This window comes from Cherax quadricarinatus, chromosome 93 (assembly GCF_038502225.1).
Source record: "Cherax quadricarinatus isolate ZL_2023a chromosome 93, ASM3850222v1, whole genome shotgun sequence".
Lineage (NCBI taxonomy): Eukaryota > Metazoa > Arthropoda > Malacostraca > Decapoda > Parastacidae > Cherax > Cherax quadricarinatus.
This window is the reverse complement of record NC_091384.1, coordinates 604527-625645: the sequence shown is the minus strand read 5'-3', so window position 1 is coordinate 625645 and position 21119 is coordinate 604527. Positions and strand designations below refer to the sequence as shown.

The 21119-nt window shown below is 39.7% G+C and overlaps 1 protein-coding gene across 11 annotated transcripts in view; it reads left to right on the top strand.

Annotated features, from left to right (window-relative positions):
- LOC128703500 (ankyrin repeat domain-containing protein 11) overlaps positions 1-21119 on the top strand; it is a 77164-nt gene that overhangs the window by 7275 nt on the left and 48770 nt on the right. For all 11 annotated transcript variants that reach the window (XM_070104542.1, XM_070104549.1, XM_070104546.1 and 8 more), the window contains exons 5-8: positions 4060-4202; positions 5632-5809; positions 8346-8496; positions 11476-11720. In XM_070104542.1, the coding sequence (XP_069960643.1) occupies positions 4060-4202; positions 5632-5809; positions 8346-8496; positions 11476-11720 (717 nt within the window). The remainder of the gene's footprint in view (positions 1-4059; positions 4203-5631; positions 5810-8345; positions 8497-11475; positions 11721-21119) is intronic.

The window sequence follows — 21119 nt, the reverse complement described above, 5'->3', positions numbered from 1 at the left end:
TTGGCTGAACTGGGCTGGGTTGGCTGCACTGGGCTGGGTTGGCTGCACTGGGCTGGGTTGGCTGCACTGGGCTGGGTTGACTGCACTGGGCTTTGTTGGCTGGACTGGGCTGGGTTGGCTGGACTGGGCTGGGTTGGCTGGACTGGGCTGGGTTGGCTGGACTGGGTTGGCTGGACTGGGCTGAGTTGGCTGGACTGGGCTGGTAAGTTTATTCAGGTATACACAAATACAGTTACATAGATGATCATACATAGCAACATATGTGTAGAGAACCTAGGATAACCCAAAAAAGTCAGAGTGACTTATTTCCATTGGGCTGGGTTGGGTTTCGCTGGACTGGGCTGGGTTGACTGCACTGGGCTTGTTTGGCTGGACTGGGCTGGGTTAGCTGGACTGGGCTGGGCGCCTTCTCTGGGCGTAATAATATATAATTTTCAATGAATTGTGCATATGAATAAGAAGTAAGTAAAATAGATAAGTGTATCCTGGTAAACGTCAAAGAAAACAGAGTTAATAAAGTCGCTAGAAATGGGAAGACATCATTCTTTGTTACGTTAAAATTATTATTCCTTACTATATATTACAAATAAATATTAAAATGTTAATATTTTTGATTGGTTTTGATTGGTAAATGTAGATATAATTGATTTTTAAGTTTGTGGTAAAATAAATGTTTTAGTTCGTGTTTGAATGTGGTGTGTTCTGAGTAGCCGCAGTTCGTTGTTTTCTTTGTTGTTTTAACTCAAGTAAGTGGTTTATATTGACTAGTGGTGCATATAGGGACTGTATTATGGCGCCTACATTCATGAATCACCAATATTAATGTAAAGTGGAGTGGGAAGATGAGGTAGTGTGAAGGAATGAGGTTTTCTTTGTGTGGGTTGGTTGACCTGAGTGAGGTTTGGGCGTCTCTTGAGGTTACAACAAGTTACTACTCATTATTATCTCCTCCTCCTCTTTGTCACATTCTTTCTTACGCTATATATAACACACAACTGCACCACACACTTAGGCTTCACTACCTACCTTAATAACCAACAATGTCGTCCACCTCGCCATATGAACCTCCACCTTCCTACTCGTGGCCATTTTTACAAGTTATTTACTTAGATGTATAAGTTTTGAGGTTGTTGTAACTTCAGTACAATGTCTAACAGCAGTTGGTAAGTTAAATGTTATTTTGTGTATGATAACCTTTAACCTATTGAAGTTTGTTCTTTACTTTTGTTTACCACAAATACATTTATTAAAAGAATAGTCCAGATAAATTGATAATAAATTGCTATATTTTTATAAAGAATTATATTTTGATATAAAAATTTTGTGCTACAGTATTTTGGTATTTAATCAGATTTGTCTTTACTTTTTTGGGCTATCTATATTTATTTATTTACTACAAGTACATGTACAAGGTATACAGTCCTAGCTGACAACAATGACATACTACTATATGGAAAGCCCCTTGTTATGCTCCACATCTCGGGCAAATTAGGTCAGTGTCCCAGGATGCGACCCACACCAGTCGACTAACACCCAGGTACCCATTTTACTGATGGGTAACATAGACAACAGGTGGAAAGAAACACGCCCAATGTTTCTACTCTGGCTGGGAATCGAACCCAGGCCCTCGCCGTGTGAAGCGAGAGTGTTAGCCACCAGGCCACCAGAGCCCATAATTTCATTAGTAAGTCTTTCAGTCTTATCAAATATACCAAGAAACAGCCAATAAAGCTATAAAAATCATCTAAAAAAATATCACAAATTTGCTATTTAAACCATAAACATAAGAGTAGTTTCATCCATCGTGCAGTGTATGGGGCGGGATTTATACTGTCCACACACTCCAGACAGATCCATTCTCTCGTATCTAGGCTAAAATTTACTGCTTATCCGAGTGATCTGAGCTCATGACATAGAACTACATGAGGAACGCTGACCTCAGTGATGTAGTTGTACGTGACGTGCTGAAGTAATAATATTTGTCTTACCTGATTGTGTTCACAGTCATGCTGTCCATCCAGCCTCTGGTTTCCTTGTCTGCAGGTATACATAATAACTGCTTACACTGCACTCCTTCAGCTATATTATAAACAAAGGGACCACTGTACTGTTGTACTACTCGTTATCTATAATATATCAAATACATTATTCTTAAAATATTTTACCAATAATAACCATTTACATGTATATAATTATGTGTTTACGTTCATGTGTGTGCACACGCATGCATGCACACGCGTGCATGCATGCGTGAATTGATTTAAAACTAAGCTAAAGCTGGCACTGTGTGTATAGATGCTAGAGTTGAATCACTTACCCCATATCTTTTTTTAGTAAATACCCACAACAGTTTGTATTGGCTTCCCTATGTGACCACCACCGTTTCAATATTCGTTACTGAAATTATTCATTATCTCTATTAAATTATTTTTTTATTTATTTTCTATTTTTTTTATTATCACACTTGCCGATTCCCACCAAGGCAGGGTGGCCCGAAAAAGAAAAACTTTCACCATCATTCACTCCATTACTGTCTTGCCAGAAGGGTGCTTTACACTACAGTTTTTAAACTGCAACATTAACACCCCTCCTGTACTTGAGAACATATCCCACACTGAGCCAGTAAAGCACCTAAACTACTGGGAACGCCTGCAAGTCTTGAACATGTACTCATTGGAGCGGAGGAGAGAGAGGTACATGATAATATATACCTGGAAGGTACTCGAGGGCTTGGTCCCAAATCTACACACTGCCATAACAACATACTGGAGTGAGAGATATAGGAGGAAGTGTAAAATAAACCCAGTGAGGAGCACGGGTGCGGTGGGGACAATAAGGGAACGCTGTATCAACATCCGAAGTCCCAGACTTTTCAACCTCTTACCAGAAGATATCAGAAACACTGCTGGAACAAGTGTTGAAGCCTTCAAGAAGAAACTAGACAAGGATCTTCACCAGGTGCCAGATCAACCAGGCTGTGATGGATATGTGGGGCAGCGGGCCTCTAGCAGCAACAGCCTGGTTGACCAGACGAGCCTGGCCCATGGCCGGGCTCAGAGAGGAGATATACTCTCGAAATTCTTCAAAGGTATATCAAAGGTATATATTATTTGGCTGGACTTGTTTGATTTTTTATTATCAAGTACCATGTTGCTACTTTTTTAATCTACTTTCATGTGTGTGTATGATTGTTACCTTCATTGGAATTAGGGCTCTTTGAGGTCTTTGTATACATATACTGTATGTGCAGTGTATATTTGATCTAATATGGAGGGAGGGGTAAAGAAGGTTTTGTGTGCAAGGGGCTTGGACATACAGCAGGCATGTGTGAGCATATTAGATAGGAGTGAGTGTCGATGAATAGTTTTTGGGGCTTGATGAGCTGTTGGAGTGTGAGCGGAGTAATATTTTGTGAAGTAATTCAGGGACTGGTTAGCTGGACTTAAGTCCTGGAGGTAGAAAGTACAGTGCCTGCACTCAGGAGGAGGAGTCTAGATATTTGCTGTTTAGAGCGACATCTAAACTGTTGTATCTGCTAGCCTCTGGCAAGACAGTGATAGTGTGAATGATGGTGAAAGTGTTTCTTGTTTTGGGTCACCCTGCCTCAATGGGAGATGGCAGCATGTTAAAAAAAAAGTTATATTTGTTTTAAATTTTAGCTTGTCTGAAGTGCTGTGCATAACCAGGAACTTTCTATGTATACTAACTAATGTCATCCAGTCTTGTAAAACTCTGTATTGTAGCTTATGGGAATGTTTTTTCATTTGTTTAATGATTACTTTTAAATTTAGGTTGTATGCCATGCCTCCAAAAATGGGCACTACAAATCATATTCATTTGCAGGTTGCTCATCAGTAAAAATCAAACTGTGAATTCAAAACCCTAAAAAATTTTGGGGGCCAATTATGTTTTTTTTTTTTTTTTTACTTTCCTGTGTATTTTGTTACAGTTCTTAGTTTGCCTTTCACTGCCCCACAGTGATGGAGCAAAAGGTTTATATAAATAGTATTTAATTTTAGTTTTTCATTTAGTTTAATGTAGTAATGAATTTTCCATCAGGCTGGAGTGCACTTCATGAAGCATGTAATCGAGGATACTATGACGTGTCCAAATTGTTAATTGAAGCAGGAGCAGACGTTAATGCCAAAGGTTTGGACAACGATACTCCACTACACGATGCCTGTATCAACAATCATTTCAAGGTATTGCACTAGGAAAGGCTATATCCCAGAGTTCACTTTTTTTTTAACATGCACTTTATTGCTCTTCTTGAGTATTTAAGGGCATTATTTTTTGTAATTTTTTTTACAACTTGGGCCATTTCTTAATAGGATAAGAGTAACCTAAAGAAGGAAACATTCACCATAATTTACCCAGTAGCACTGATTTTACTGTGACTTTATTTGTTGGCCAAATTCCTTGCTAAATAATAATTGGGTATTTTGTATGAAAAAATATAAAGTCAAAAGCAAGTTTGCTGATTCTCTGTGCTGCTGCTGATATTTAGTTTTGAAAATTATTTTTATTGCAAGTAATAATATAGTCCTAGGTAGTAGGTTGGTAGACAGCAACTACCCAGGGAGGTACTACCGTCCTGTGGTAGTAGGTTGGTAGACAGCAACTACCCAGGGAGATACTACCATCCTGTGGTAGTAGGTTGGTAGACAGCAACCATCTAGGGAGGTACTACTGTCCTGTGGTAGTAGGTTGGTAGACAGCAACCACCCAGTGAGGTACGACCATCCTGTGGTAGTAGGTTGGTAGACAGCAACCATCCAGGGAGGTACTACTGTCCTGTGGTAGTAGGTTGGTAGACAGCAACCACCCAGTGAGGTACGACTATCCTGTGGTAGTAGGTTGGTAGACAGCAACTATCCAGGGAGGTACTACCATCCTGTGGTAGTAGGTTGGTAGACAACAACCACCCAGGGAGGTACTACTGTCTTGCCAAGTGAGTGTATGCTACTTCTACTTACGCTTAGGCAACATTACACATGCATGCACATGCATATATACAGCCTCTCCTCACTTAGAGATGTACTCGTTAACGACGATTTGGACTTAGGACGAGTTCTCTGACCAGTATGCATACCTAAGTAATGTACATATATATAATGTACACTACTGTATAAACATTTAAAAAATATATCAGAAATGTTATAAATGGTGCAAAGGTGACATTAAAACTATCAAAGATGGTTGATACAAACCTGCTACCATTCTAGTATGCTCCTCACTTAATGATGAATTTGTTGACCAGTGTGGTCTTAGGAATGGAACTCCGTCCGTAAGTGAGGAGGGGCTGTATACACACACCCATCTGGGTTTTCCTCTATTTTCTTAATAGCTCTTGTTCTTTATTTTCTCTTATCTTCATGGGGAAGTGGAAAATAATTCTTCCTCCGCAAGCCATATGTGCCGTAAAGAGATGACAAAAATGCCAGGATCAAGGGGTTAGTAACCCCTTCTCCTGTATAAATTATGTACTAATTTTTAAAAGAAAGACTTCTGTTTTTCTTTTTAGGACCCTGCCTTGGTGGGAGACCATCGGTGTGTTTAAAAAATAATATAATGTACAGGTGAATAATTAGTGTTATTTTGCTGTTATGCAAACAATCGTTTTTAACTTAGCTGGTGCGGCTGCTGTTAAGGTGTGGTGCTGGAGTTGACGTTGTGAACAGACGAGGTAAAAGCCCTCGAGACGTTTGTCGCTCACCAGGCATTGCATCATTGATAGAAGCTGCAGCTCGTGGACATATCCAGGAATTGTGTGCATCTTCCGGTGACGAACTCCCTCAACATTTCAAGAGTAAGATCAGAATTTCATTTAATGACTTAGTAGAAGTGGTGTTTCAGAAATTATCTGTTAAGGGATGGCCTTGCCTCTCTTATTTGGCAATTTGTAATTTGTCACCATCTCTATAGTATAACTTTTAAAAATTTTTAAGTTATGATAAGTAGTACTTTTATCCAAATTTCATCGTTGTTCCCTATCATAAGCATTTTTGAGAAAAGGTTTTCTTTTATTTACATTCTCACATGCTACTGTAGATGCAAAAATTGTTTATCATTTCTCATACAGTATTTCCTGGTGTACTAGTGTCACAGATGTCACGAGAATTATGACCGTATGTTATGTTACTCTAATATTCCTTGTATGTCGAGACTAAAAATTCTGGCAGAGTGCAAAACACTTACCAGACTACTTTTTCTTTAATGAAAGGTAGGCAGTAAGCCAACACAGTAAATCAAAGATATAAACAGTAAGCCTTTATTTAAAAGGCATTTTACTAGACTTATGTTTCACTATTATGACAGGTACCACTGTCCTGTCATTTGAGTGAAATGAAAGCCTGTTAAATGTTTTGTACTTGGTCAGGATTGCTGGTCTTCTCTTTTTGTCTTATGAAGATGTAAGATAGCAAGTAAACCTTAAAATTTCTCCTTACATTCACTATACACTTCTCTTATTTAATTGACTGTGTTGTTGTTAATATTTTTCATTACTTTTTCCTTTCCAATTTAGGATTCTTAGTCTGAGACCAAACTGCAGGAATGTTGATCACCTGAAACATTAATGCCTATGGGAACAGTTTAGGATGCCTGGTCTGAGTCTGGAAGGGAAAAAGGATAGAAGTGAAACCCAAAACATTAACACATAATATTGAAGTATAACTCTAATGTCCTAGGTAGTAGGTTGGTAGACAGCAACTGCCCAGGGAGGTACTACCATCCTGCCAAGTGAGTGTAAAATGAAAGCCTGTAATTGTTTTACATGATGGTTGGATTGCTGGTGTCCTTTTTTTCTGTCTCATAAACATGCAAGATTTCAGGTACATCTTGCTACTTCTACTTACACTCAGGTCACACTACACATACATGTACAAGCATATATGTATATACACACAGGTACATCTTGCCTACTTACTCTGTATATACACACCCCTCTGGGTTTTCTTCCATTTTTCTAACTAGTTCTTGTTCTTGTTTATTTCCTCTTACCTCCATGGGGAAGTGGAACAGAATTCTTCCTCCGTAAGCCATGCGTGTTGTAAGAGGCGACTAAAATGCCGGGAGCAAGGGGCTAGTAACCTCTTTTCCTGTATATATTACTAAATGTAAAAGGAGAAACTTTCGTTTTTCCTTTTGGGCCACCCCGCCTCGGTGGGATACGGCCGGTGTGTTGAAAGAAAGAAAGAACTCTAATGTCCTAGGTAGTAGGTTGGTAGACAGCAACTGCCCAGGGAGGTACTACCATCCTGCCAAGTGAGTGTAAAATGAAAGCCTGTAATTGTTTTACATGATGGTTGGATTGCTGGTGTCCTTTTTTTCTGTCTCATAAACATGCAAGATTTCAGGTACGTCTTGCTACTTCTACTTACACTCAGGTCACACTACACATACATGTACAAGCATATATGTATATACACACCCCTCTGGGTTTTCTTCCATTTTTCTAACTAGTTCTTGTTCTTGTTTATTTCCTCTTACCTCCATGGGGAAGTGGAACAGAATTCTTCCTCCGTAAGCCATGCGTGTTGTAAGAGGCGACTAAAATGCCGGGAGCAAGGGGCTAGTAACCTCTTCTCCTGTATATATTACTAAATGTAAAAGGAGAAACTTTCGTTTTTCCTTTTGGGCCACCCCGCCTCGGTGGGATACGGCCGGTGTGTTGAAAGAAAGAAAGAACTCTAATGTCCTAGGTAGTAGGTTGGTAGACAGCAACTGCCCAGGGAGGTACTACCATCCTGCCAAGTGAGTGTAAAATGAAAGCCTGTAATTGTTTTACATGATGGTTGGATTGCTGGTGTCCTTTTTTTCTGTCTCATAAACATGCAAGATTTCAGGTACGTCTTGCCACTTCTACTTACACTTAGGTCACACTACACATACATATAGAAGCATATATATATATACACACACCCTTCTGGGTTTTCTGCTATTTTCTTTCTAGTTCTTGTTTATTTCCTCTTATCTCGATGGGGAAGGGGAACAGAATTCTTCCTCCATAAGCCATGCGTGTTGTAAGAGGCTACTAAAATGCTGGGAGCAAGGGGCTAGTAACCCCTTCTCATGTATAAATTACTAAATTTAAAAAGAGAGGCTTTTGTTTTTCTTTTTGGGCCACCCTGCCTCGGTGGGATGCGGCCGGTTTGTTGAAAGAGGAACTCTTGTGTATAATTGCTTGTTGCATCTTTACTATTTTTCAACAATATATCAAAAAGTGCTTATTTCTCACTCCTCCTGCTCTGTCTCCCTGTTTTCCTCCATCTCTTCCCCTTTTTCTTTTTCCCCCCCCCACCCTCCTCTTTTGTTGAAGTTAATGTTTATTGTTTCCCAATCAGGTGGCAGTTGCACAAGTATGTCTAGGCGGACTCCTCCTGCCAACAAATCTTCAGAGGAAAAGCCTGGAGGCGGACCCGGGTCACCAAGAGTTACTCTCCGTTTACCTAATAGTGTTGCACGCTCACCAGAGAAGCCCAAACCACACGACAAGTAAGTGGAATGTACATGTAATTACCTATTACTTATTTGTATTCACAAGAACAGAGCTATTCTGGTGTTTTTCTTATATATTTAACAATATTGGCCTTTTCTCATCAAGGTAGGGTGACCCAAAGAAGGAAAATCATTCACCATCATTCACTTAAGGTGTTGAATGACTGGTGTTTACCAGTGAAACAGAAACACCATAGGCACATTGGAGAACAATGTCAACATTGGTGTCTCAACACTGTAATCTATTTTAAAATATCAGAAATGTGCCTGAAACAAAGCTTGATGTTTTCAAGAAAAACTAGACCACTGCCTTCAAGCACCAGATCAGCCAAGCTCTGATGGCCATGTGGGTAAGCAGGCCACTAAAAGCAACAGTGTAGTTGAACAGGCAGTTAACAAGCAAACCTGGCCTCAGACTGGGTTGTAAGAGTTAAAGACTAAAGATCTTTCCTGAATTACATATAAGCATGTCATCATTGACATGTGCTAAGCTGGCTAACATAAGGATGACCTTCAAAAATCTAGGTAAAGGTTCTTTAAAGGCTTTTTTTTAACAAGTCGGCTGTCTCCCATCGATGCAGGGTGACCCAAAAAGAAAGAAAATCCCCAAAAAGAAAATACTTTCATCATCATTCAACACACTCACCTCACTCACACATAATCACTGTTTTTGCAGAGGTGCTCAGAACACAACAGTTTAGAAGCATATACATATAAAGATACACAACATATCCCTCCAAACTGCTAATATCCCAAACCCCTCCTTTAGAGTGCAGGCATTGTACTTCCCATTTCCAGGACTCGAGTCCGGCTAAATAAAAATAACTGGTTTCCCTGAATTTTTTTTTTTTTTATCACACTGGCCGATTCCCACCAAGGCAGGGTGGCCCGAAAAAGAAAAACTTTCACCATCATTCACTCCATCACTGTCTTGCCAGAAGGGTGCTTTACACTACAGTTTTTAAACTGCAACATTAACACCCCTCCTTCAGAGTGCAGGCACTGTACTTCCCATCTCCAGGACTCAAGTCCGGCCTGTCGGTTTCCCTGAATCCCTTCATAAATGTTACTTTGCTCACACTCCAACAGCACGTCAAGTATTAAAAACCATTTGTCTCCATTCATTCCTATCAAACACGCTCACGCATGCCTGCTGGAAGTCCAAGCCCCTCGCACACAAAACCTCCTTTACCCCCTCCCTCCAACCTTTCCTAGGCCGACCCCTACCCCGCCTTCCTTCCACTACAGACTGATACACTCTTGAAGTCATTCTGTTTCGCTCCATTCTCTCTACATGTCCGAACCACCTCAACAACCCTTCCTCAGCCCTCTGGACAACAGTTTTGGTAATCCCACACCTTCTCCTAACTTCCACACTACGAATTCTCTGCATTATATTCACACCACACATTGCCCTCAGACATGACATCTCCACTGCCTCCAGCCTTCTCCTCGCTGCAACATTCATCACCCACGCTTCACACCCATATAAGAGCGTTGGTAAAACTATACTCTCATACATTCCCCTCTTTGCCTCCAAGGACAAAGTTCTTTGTCTCCACAGACTCCTAAGTGCACCACTCACTCTTTTTCCCTCATCAATTCTATGATTCACCTCATCTTTCATAGACCCATCCACTGACACGTCCACTCCCAAATATCTGAATACGTTCACCTCCTCCATACTCTCTCCCTCCAATCTGATATTCAATCTTTCATCACCTAATCTTTTTGTTATCCTCATAACCTTACTCTTTCCTGTATTCACCTTTAATTTTCTTCTTTTGCACACCCTACCAAATTCATCCACCAATCTCTGCAACTTCTCTTCAGAATCTCCCAAGAGCACAGTGTCATCAGCAAAGAGCAGCTGTGACAACTCCCACTTTGTGTGTGATTCTTTATCTTTTAACTCCACGCCTCTTGCCAAGACCCTCGCATTTACTTCTCTTACAACCCCATCTATAAATATATTAAACAACCACGGTGACATCACACATCCCTGTCTAAGGCCTACTTTTACTGAATCCCTTCACTAAATATTACCATGCTCACACTCCAACAGATCGTCAGGTCCCAAATACCATTCGTCTCCATTCACTCCTATCGAACACACTCATGCACGCCTGCTGGAAGTCAGCTGTTACATGAGACAGCTGACTTTTCCACCACACTACTACCTCTACTTGTACTACACCTCACTCCAAGCCTATATATACCCTCTGTGTCCATGTATTTTTTGTAATGGCTTGACAAAGCTCCTGGAGAGCGAAATGTTGCCACAATAAAATGTCGCATTAATTGCATTTGTGTCCTTTTACTTAACATTTTCTGGTTACCCTACTTTGGTGCAGATGACTGATGTGAGATCAAACAATCTATGGTAACTTATGCCCTAGAATGGAGAGAGCAAGATGGCCTCTGGTACAGTCCCTTGGGCTTTTCTTGCCAGGCACTGCACTGCCCTTGGAAGTAATTTTGAAAGTAAAATACGGTCCAGCCAGCTTTAAATGACAGTCACCTGTTCAGACTCTGGGTGCAGCCGATCAAAAAGCAAATAGCAACAACATTTCAAAACTTCAGAGCTATCAGCAATTTTGATTATTTGAATTTATTCAAACAGAAATTTAGAGCCAATAAGTTTTTGAATTGTTGAATTTGTAGTACTGTGGTATGTACATTGTAGATAATTTGTGTTAAAAATTTGTTTGATGTTGTCCAAATTACTGTATTACATATTTGCTAGGTGAATCATCTGCTATGTTTAACATATTTGGGTCAGAGTTTAAAAGAATAAAGCAAATAATTGGTTTAATCTTTGAATAATTACTTAATACTCTTCTCATGGTGTTGCTTTCCCATAAATGATTCAGGATTAAAAAATTTTCTGAGTATAATACAGTACCTTGTAAGTATTTTCTACATTATAAAATGCCTTATTATACGTAGAGCCTATATGATGTAAATGATTTTCAGAAACATAATGGAAAGCAGTGAAGATGTTTATGAATTTAAGTGTAGCAAAGACGATGGCAGAGTTGAGGAAGATGATGATAAAGGAGCAGGGACAAGAGCAGAAGTAGCTACTATAGAAGACAAGGGAGATAAAAGGGGCAGAGAAGCAGAACCTGAAGATGATGAGGAGGCAAGAAAGAAGAGGAGAAAAGAAGATGTCAAAGAAGCTACCAAGGGAGTAGGAAGAGGAGGTGGCCGACCTACTGGTATGTTTTGTGGGAAAATCTTAATTGGTTACACCCTGCTAGAGGATATCACTTTGCTTCGTGTGTGTGTGCATGCGTGTGTGTGCATGCGTGTGTGTGCATGCGTGTGTGTGCATGCGTGCGTGCGTGCATGCGTGGAAATCCATGAATAATGTGGTAAATATGATGTATAAATGAATGTAATACAGAATGTCAATGACTTATGATGTTTCGACTTGTGATGTTCCACTTTTAACATATGCACTTTGGAATTAGCTAATGACTTGCAAACATGCACTTGCTTTTCCAATACACGGGAACACTTATAACCACGACGGACAGAGGACACAGGAACAGATAATGGTGGTGCAACTGTTAGTAAACATTGCTGCACCACAGAGTTCATGTGCCTTCAAGCATTTTTTTTTTTAAGCATCACTGTGAACTTATATACATTGACATTTATAAGAAAGAATGACTAGAAAGAAAATAGAATTAGGCATGGGAAATCCAATGAGTATATTTTGAATAAAACTTTATGATTGGTCTTCAGCTTAAGTATCTTTCACTGGGTGAAAAGAAAAACACCTGGCCAGGTGAATTATGGCTTGACTTTTTAAGTTTAATTTTCTCAATTGTTTCACACCATATTGTACACTAGTAAGGAAAAGAAACAGTAAAATATTTGTTAAATATTCTTTGCAAATAGTTAAATGAAATTACATATAGAATAGTTTTATGGCTCTGGAACACAAAGTTCTGAGTTCCTAATAATCAACTTGGGAAAAATTTTAAGTAATACAGTGGATCCCCGGTTATCGGCTGATTTGGTTATCGGCCAACTCGGTTATCGGCGGGTTTTTCGGCACCCAGTTATCGGCCGTTTGCTCGGTTATCGGCGGTTTTGGATGCGTCCATCAGCCGGCTGGGGCAGCTTGCGCATCAGTTTGGCTTTGTCTCTCGGTGGCTGAAGAGGCTTCTGCTCATACATCCAAACATTTTACTTGTTTACCATTGTTTTTAGTGGATTTTCTTGCAGTGCAACTGTGAAATAAGTAACCATGGCTCCAAAGAAAGTTCCTCGTAAAGTTCCTGTGGTAAAGAAAGTGAGAAACACCATGGAATTTAAGCATGAAGTGATTGAAAAGTTTGAGAGTGGTATGAAGGTGATGGAACTTGCCAGGATGTACAGCAAGAATAAATCAACAATTACATCCATCCTGGCAAAGAAGAACAAATCAAAGATGCTAATGCTGCAAAAGGAGTAACTTTTCTAACTAAACAAAGGACACCAATAATGGAAGAGATGGAAAAGTTATTATTATTGTGGATTAAGGAAAAAGAATTAGTGGGAGACAGTGTAGTGGAGTCTACTATTTGTGAGAAGGCAAAGCAGTTGCATGAGGATCTTGCAAAGAAAATGCCTGGAACAAGTGCTGCAGTTTGTGAATTTAGGGTCAGCAAAGGATGGTTTAATAGATTTAAGAAGCGTAGTGGCATACACAGTGTTGTAAGGCATGGTGAGGCTGCAAGTTCTGACAAATGTACAGCATGTTCACAAATTCCAGAACTATGTAAAGGCTGAAGAATTCAAACCCCAACAAGTTTTCAGTTGTGGTGAAACAGGCCTGTTTTGGAAGAAAATGCCAAAGAGGACCTACATTACCCAGGAGGAAAAGGCACTGCCAGGGCACAAGCCTATGAAAGACAGGCTTGCTCTTTTGTTGTGTGGTAATGTTAGTGGGGATTTCAAAGTGAATCCTTTACTTGTGTATCACTCAGAAAATCTCAGAGTGTTTAAGAAAACACTGTCATGAAGAATAGATTGTGTGTGATGTGGAAAGCTAATCATAAGGCATGGGTCACAAGGCAAATTTTCAAAGAGTGGGTTAATGATGTGTTTGGCCCAAGTGTGAAAAAAATACCTCCTGGAAAAGAAACTGCCATTCAAGTACCTCCTGTTACTGGACAGTGCTCATGCACATCCTCCAGACTTGGAAGACCAAGTGTTTAGGGACTTCAGTTATATAAAAGTGAATTTCTTGCCTCCTAACACCACTCCTTCTCCAGCCCATGGACCAGCAGGTCATTTCTAACTTCAAAAAACTCTTACACAAAAGCAGTGTTTCAAAAGTGCTTTGAAGTGACCTCGGACACTCAGTTGACCCTAAGAGAGTTGTGGAGGAATCACTTCAATATCCTCCATTGCATAAGCCTTGGGAGGGAGTGACTTCCAGGACTTTGAACTCTGCTTGGAGAAAACTGTGGCCAGATTGTGTCCAAGAGAGGGATTTTGAAGGGTGTGAGACTCGCCCTGACCCTGCCGACCCTGTGGACTCTATTGTGTCTTTGGGGAAGTCCCTGGGGTTGGAGGTGAGTGGTGAGGATGTGGAAGAGTTGGAGGAGGACCACAGGGTAGAGCTTACCACTGAAGAGCTGCAAGAGCTTCAACTTGAACAGCAACAGATTGCAGCTGAGGAACTTGCTTCAGAGGAGGAGGAAGTGGGAGTGAAGGAGGTGCCTTTTTCAGAGATTAAAGAGGCGTGTGCAATGTGGACCATGGTGCAAGCTTTTGTAGAGAAACACCACCCAGACAAAGCTGAAACAAGCCATATCTGTAACATGTTTAGTGACAAAACCCTGTCCCACTTCAGGGAAATCTTAGAGACGCCAGAAATAGAGCATTCTGGACAGTTATTTTGTGAGACGGGTCCAGTGACTCTCAAGCTGGTTCTAGTGGCATTATAAGACAGAGAAGGGAAGTAACCCCAGAGAAGGCATTACTACCTAAAGTCTTCATGGAGGGGGATTCCCCTTCCAAACACTAACTCCTCCCACTTTCCTCCTCCCTATCTTCCAGAAGCCAGCATTAGCCTTCAATAAAGGTATGTAATACTTACATAATTGTAAAAAAAAAAAAAAAAATTTTGTGAATGTTTTTGTTGGGAACGAATTAATTTTATTTCCATTAATTCTTATGGGAAATATTAATTCGGTTATCGGCCATTTTGGTTATCGGCCGACCTTCAGGAACGGATTACAGCCGATAACCGGGGGTCCACTGTACATTATTGTCATAATTGAAGCACGTGCTGTACTGTAAATGAAAGTGAAGGACTGCAGTTGAAGTATCAGGTATGCTTAGGGGAATGAAAGAAATTGTGCAGTTAAATATTGATAAATTGAATCAAATACGTCTGTGTTCTTAGCTAATGGTTCATCTGATCTAAGCGACTAAAAATCTATTGGAAAATTTCCAGGACTAAATGTTACATCACAAATCAATGAAAAAAAAATTGGTGCTCACCTATATCTGCTGTTCTTATCCTTTTATACAACATATAAATCATGTTATAGGTAGTAGGTTGGTAAACAGCAACCGCCCAGGGAGATACTATCGTCCTGCCAAGTGAGTGTAAAACGAAAGTCTGTAGGATTGCTTGTGTCTTTTTTCTGTCTCATAAACATGCAAGATTTCAGGTACGTCTTGCTACTTCTACTTACACTTAGGTCACACTACACATACATGTACAAGCATATATATATATACACACCTCTCTGGGTTTCCTGCTATTTTCTTTCTAGTTCTTGTTCTTGTTTATTTCCTGCTATCTCCATGGGGAAGTGGAACAGAATTCTTCCTCTGTAAGCCATGCGTGTTGTAAGAGGCAACTAAAATGCCGGGAGCAAGGGGCTAGTAACCCCTTCTCCTGTGTAAATTACTAAATTTAAAAAGAGAAACTTTTGTTTTTCTTTTTGGGCCACCCCGCCTCGGTGGGATATGGCTGGTTTGATGAAAAAAAAAAATCATGTTTTAGATAAAGATACAAGGCGAAATAATGGCTCGAAATTGTAATAACACGATTAAAAAAAACCATGCAACTGGTGGGGATCTAATAAATGGCAAGCGAGTCCTAAAACTGCAGGCCATTTTGTAAGCTACTCGGCCTGCTGGCGAGTCCTAAAACTGCAGGCCATTTTGTAAGCTACTCGGCCTGCTGGCGAGTCCTAAAACTGCAGGCCATTTTGTAAGCTACTCGGCCTGCTGGCGAGTCCTAAAACTGCAAGCCATTTTGTAAGCTACTCGGCCTGCTGGCTGAAAATAAGATTCGTCTAACTAGGTACAGTGGATCCTCAGTACCCGAAATTAATTCATTCAAGAAAGCTGTTGGAGTACCGATCTGTTTGAGTACCGAATGAATTTTTCCCGGCCAATTTTCTTGGCCCCATAGTGATTTATTTATACAAATAATATAAAAAACACCAAAAAATGTGAAGAAATACGAAATAGTTTACAGCGAGGTTTTGGCAGGTCGTATTTGTTTGGTTGAGCGGCGAGCAAATGGCCGACTACTGAGCAATATTTTTACCAAACAGAGGGTTCAGATACGTACCAAATTGTTTGAGTAAGGAGCTGTTTGACTACCGAGTTCCCACTGTATATTTCTATACCTCCCTATAGTTCATACAAATGTACTTAGTTGGATGAATCTTATTAGAGCCAACTGGTTGAGTGGCTTATGCAATGGCTTGGAGTTTTAAGACTCGCTTGCCACAGGTTCAAACCCCACCTGTTCTATGGGGTTTGAACGATAGTTTAGATGTCACTCCAAACAGCCAATATCCCAAACCCCTCCCTTAAAGTGCAGGCACTGTACTTCCCACCTCCAGGACTCAAGTCCTGCTCATCAGGTCCAAAAAACCATTCATCTCCTTTCACTCTTATCTGACACACACACAAATGCCAGCTGTATGTCCAAGCCCCTTGCACACCTGACCTCTGTTACCCCCTCTCTCTATTACCCCTACCCTTCCTTCCCTCCACTTCTAGTCATCCTATTTTGCTCCATCCTCTCTAAATAACCTCAACAACCCCTCTTTCAGCCCTCCACACCACCTAATTTTCACACTATGGATTCTCTGCATAATAGTTACATCACACATTGCCCTTAGACATGACATCTCCACTGCCTCCAGCCTCCTCCTTGCTACAGCTTTTACAACCCATGCTTCACACCCATATAATGTTGGTACCACTATACATTCCCTTCTTTGCCTCCTTGGATAACTTTTTTTTTATCTCCATAAATACCTCAATGCACCACTCATCTTTTTTCCTTCATCAGTTATTAACCTTGTCCTTCATAAGCCCATCTGCTGACAAGTCTGCTCCCAAATATGTGAACACATTCACTTTTCACTCCGGCAGGCCGGACTTGAGTCCTGGAGATGGGAAGTACAGTGTCTGCACTCTGAAGGAGGGGTGTTAATGTTGCAGTTTTATGACTGTAGGGTAAAGCACCCCTCTGGCAAGACAGTGATGGAGTGAATGATGAGAGTTTTTCTTTTTCGGGCCACCCTGCCTTGGTAGAAATTGGCCGATGTGTTAAAAAAAAAAAGATTCACTTTTTCACCTAGGTAGTAGGTTGGTAGACAGTAACCGCCCAGGGAGGTACTACTGTCCTGCCCAGTGAGTGTAAAATAGAAACCTGTAATTGTTTTACATGATGGTAGGATTGCTGGTGTCTTTTTTTCTGTCTCAAACATGCAAGATATGTATTTAGGTACGTCTTGCTACTTCTACTTCTACTTAGATCACACTACACATGCATGTACAAGCATATATATACACACCCATCTGGGTTTTCTTTTATTTTCTTACTATTTCTTGTTCTTGTTTATTTCCTTTTATCTCCATGGGGAAGTGGAACAGAATTCTTCCTTTGTAAGCCATGCATGTCATAAGAGGCAACTAAAATGCCGGGAGGAAGGGGCTAGTAACCCCTTCTGTATACATTACTAATTTTAAAAAGAGAAACTTTAGTTTTTCTTTTTTGGTCACCCTGCCTTGGTGGGATATGGCTAGTTTGTTGAAAAAAAAAAAAACTTTCCATACTGCCTCCCTCCCATGTGATATCCAATTTTTCTTTACCTAAATCATTTGAGACCCTCATCACCTTGCACTTAACTATGTTTACTTTTAGTTTTCTTTCTTTACACACCCTCCCAAACTTGTCCACTAACCTTTGCAACTTTTCTTTAGAATCTCCCAGAAGCACAGTATCATCAACAAAACGTAACTGTGTCAACTCCCATTTTGTATTTGATTCCCCATAATGTAATCCTACCCTTCTCCCCAACATCCTAGCACCTACTTCTTTTACAACCCAGTCTATAAATATGTTAGCCATGGTGACATTACACATCCTTGTTTAAGGCCTACTTTTACTGGAAGTAATCTCCCTCTCTCCTGTTGGCATTAAATACTGAAATTCCTTTTAAAAAAATAGAATTTAGCATGACTGTGTGATGTTAGGTTTAACCACATAAACACTTATTTTTATCACTTGCTAGTATGTACTTTAATTATGTACCTTATCAAGCATCATGGGAAATTATATGACTTATTGGGAGAAGATACTTTCCCTCTGTTATCACTGCCCATTACCTCTTGCTCTCTCTCACCACTATCCATTCTTTTCTCTTTTTACCATCTCACCACTACCTATTCCTTTTTCATTTATTAAACCTCTCACTGCTGCCCATTCCTTTTCCTTTTCCGCCTTCTTGCCATTGCCCATTCCTTGCTCTCCCATCTCTTCTCTCACCACTGCAATTTCCTTACTATTTCCTCTCTTTCCTTCCCAAATTATATATATCTTCACATCCCTGGTCTGTGTGCACATCTTTTGGAGTCCATTTCAGCTGTTGATACACGAGGGTACACAGTAGTGTTTAACACAGCTTTATTATTTACAAGAACAAGCTGGTACTGTGTGGGCAGTTCAGAATGGCAAACTGAACAAGGTTGGTAGATTCCAGAAGCAGAGATAGGTAGATACTTGTCACAGACAGTGTTGTAGACCCTCAGTCCTAGCTAGACTGGATAGGTAGACTTCACCACATGATTAATAAGACTTGGTAGAATTATTTAAGGTGAAAGTAACCAAATTGCAGAGATACCTTGAATGGTGTTGACTATATATTATGTATATATTTAGTCTCAAAAATTATATTGAGCTTGTAATCATTTTTGATGTCTCATTTGATAGCTGTTAGTTAAGGCATTGCATCAGGTTTAACCATGGACTGTACATGGAATTAGGCTTGCTACATACAGTAAACCCTTGGTTCAACGAACTTTGATATAATTGACTTCTGAAATTATGGGCAAAACCCACTAGTTAAATTTTACTTTTAACTCCTTTATTTTCAATGTTTATTGTAAATTGTGTGTACAGGGCTAAATTAGGTATATAGTGCACTATTTACTATTTTTAACATTGCAATATAGCACTCTAAGAATCCCCCTAATAGTTCATTATATCAAGGGTTTACAGTAAACAGGTATAGAATTAGTTAAGTTTACTGTTACTAATTGGATTTGGAATCCTGTTTATGGAGCATATTCTTTAAGATAGACTGAAGACACTGAGGGTGATGTTTTTGTTCACTATTCCTCTGTGAGGTATTTTTAATTTTTGCATTTTCTAATTAGTCTCAAGTGTTCATAAAAGAGCAAATACCTTCAAATATTCTAAGGCTCAAACTAGTAGCAGCCAATATTAAAAATATGACAAAATTTGATATATTATTGATTTCTAGTATGTAGTAGATGGTTGTGTAGACATTACTAATAGGTTTTGTTAAGTATAGTTTGGGGTTGAATTGAGGCGTTAACCCTTTGACTGTCGCAGGCCCCTTTCTGAAACTGTCATTCTATGTCGCAAAATTTTTGAAAAAAAAAAAAAAAAAATTCTTATGAAATGATAGAGAATCTTTTCCCGATGGTAATGACACCAAAAGTTTGAAACTTGGTCGAAAACTCAGGGAATTACGCTCCCGCGAAGTTAGCGGTCTCGGTGACATATACGTATTGGCGATTTCGCCGACTTTGAGCCCTGTTTTTAGCCAATTCCGTTGTTCCAGGTGACCAAACTCATAGCTATTTCTTTAGAACTCCATTTTATTTATCAGTTGAGTACAAGAAACCGCCCATTTACCGATTTGAACTACCCAATAAAGTGGTCAGAAATTGGCAATTTGGCCAATTTCATGCAAATCAAAAAAGATGCCTATTTCAAAATAGGGTCCAGAATAAACAAGGTAGACATTCTTGGCACTAAAATAACATATTGTCTGTTCATTAGTCACATCTCTAGGCCCCTCTTATAATACTATTGCTTTCTATTTTGATTTTTTATTCATACAAAAAAATATAAAATTTACTGGTATGCAGACTACTGGATTATTTTAGAAATGGTATAAATAATATCAGTGCACTAGTGAAAGAATATTAGACTCCCCAGTTGACGTGTATTAGACGTGTGGTGTGATTTGCTTACTCCTGAACATTGGTAAAAATCGAACATTTCTGCTACTTTGAGCTAAGTTTCAAGGTCGTTTTCATCGTGAAAGTAATGAAAATCATCTCTATTTCTGTAATACACCTCAAAGTCGGCGTTTTAATTCAAGAAAACGGTCAGTTTTTTTTCTCATTATGCACTGTGTGCTGCAGGATTTTTTTTATGTGGTGCACACTGACCACACAGACCCATTCTCTCACATGTGGGCCTACCAGGTTTCTCCTGCTTGATGTGAAGCCGTTAGAATTTATGAGTATATATACGTCAGAAACAGTGGCGTGTAAGACGTATTTATACGGCTAAACAATCAAAGGGTTAATATACATAAGAGTTAGTACACAAATTAACCCATGTGGAAGTTTATATTAAAGCAAAAAGTAAGAGTATTATATGTTTTGACCTATCACTGTGGATGAGTCGCTTAGGAGTGGTAAACCAAAATGTAGAGTACAGGCAGGCTCCACTTCTCAGTGCCTCATTTATTCAGACTTCCTACAATAAATATATTCACCATTGACAATAAGCTAAGATGAAAATATTTTAAGGTAAGTGATGTGTGTATTGTATATGCATGTTTTAGGCCTAGCTCTATTGCTCACTTAACATATTGTATATGCATGTTTTAGGCCTAGGTCTATTTCTCACTTAACATATGATAGTGTTAACATGTTATCAGGCTTTTATATTCATTTGAAAGTAAAAAAAAAAGGTTGTTTTGCTCTACAGCATTAGTTTGTAACTTAATCTGCTGTATAAGTGGGGCCGTTTGTAACCTAATCTGCTGTATAAGTGGGGCCTTTTGTAACCTAATCTGCTGTATAAGTGGGGCCTTTTGTAACCTAATCTGCTGTATAAGTGGGGCCTTTTGTAACCTAATCTGCTGTATAAGTGGGGCCTTTTGTAATCTAATCTGCTGTATAAGTGGAGCCTTTTGGAACCTAATCTGCTGTATAAGTGGGGCCTTTTGTAACCTAATCTGCTGTATAAGTGGGGCCTTTTGTAACCTAATCTGCTGTATAAGTGGGGCCTTTTGGAACCTAATCTGCTGTATAAG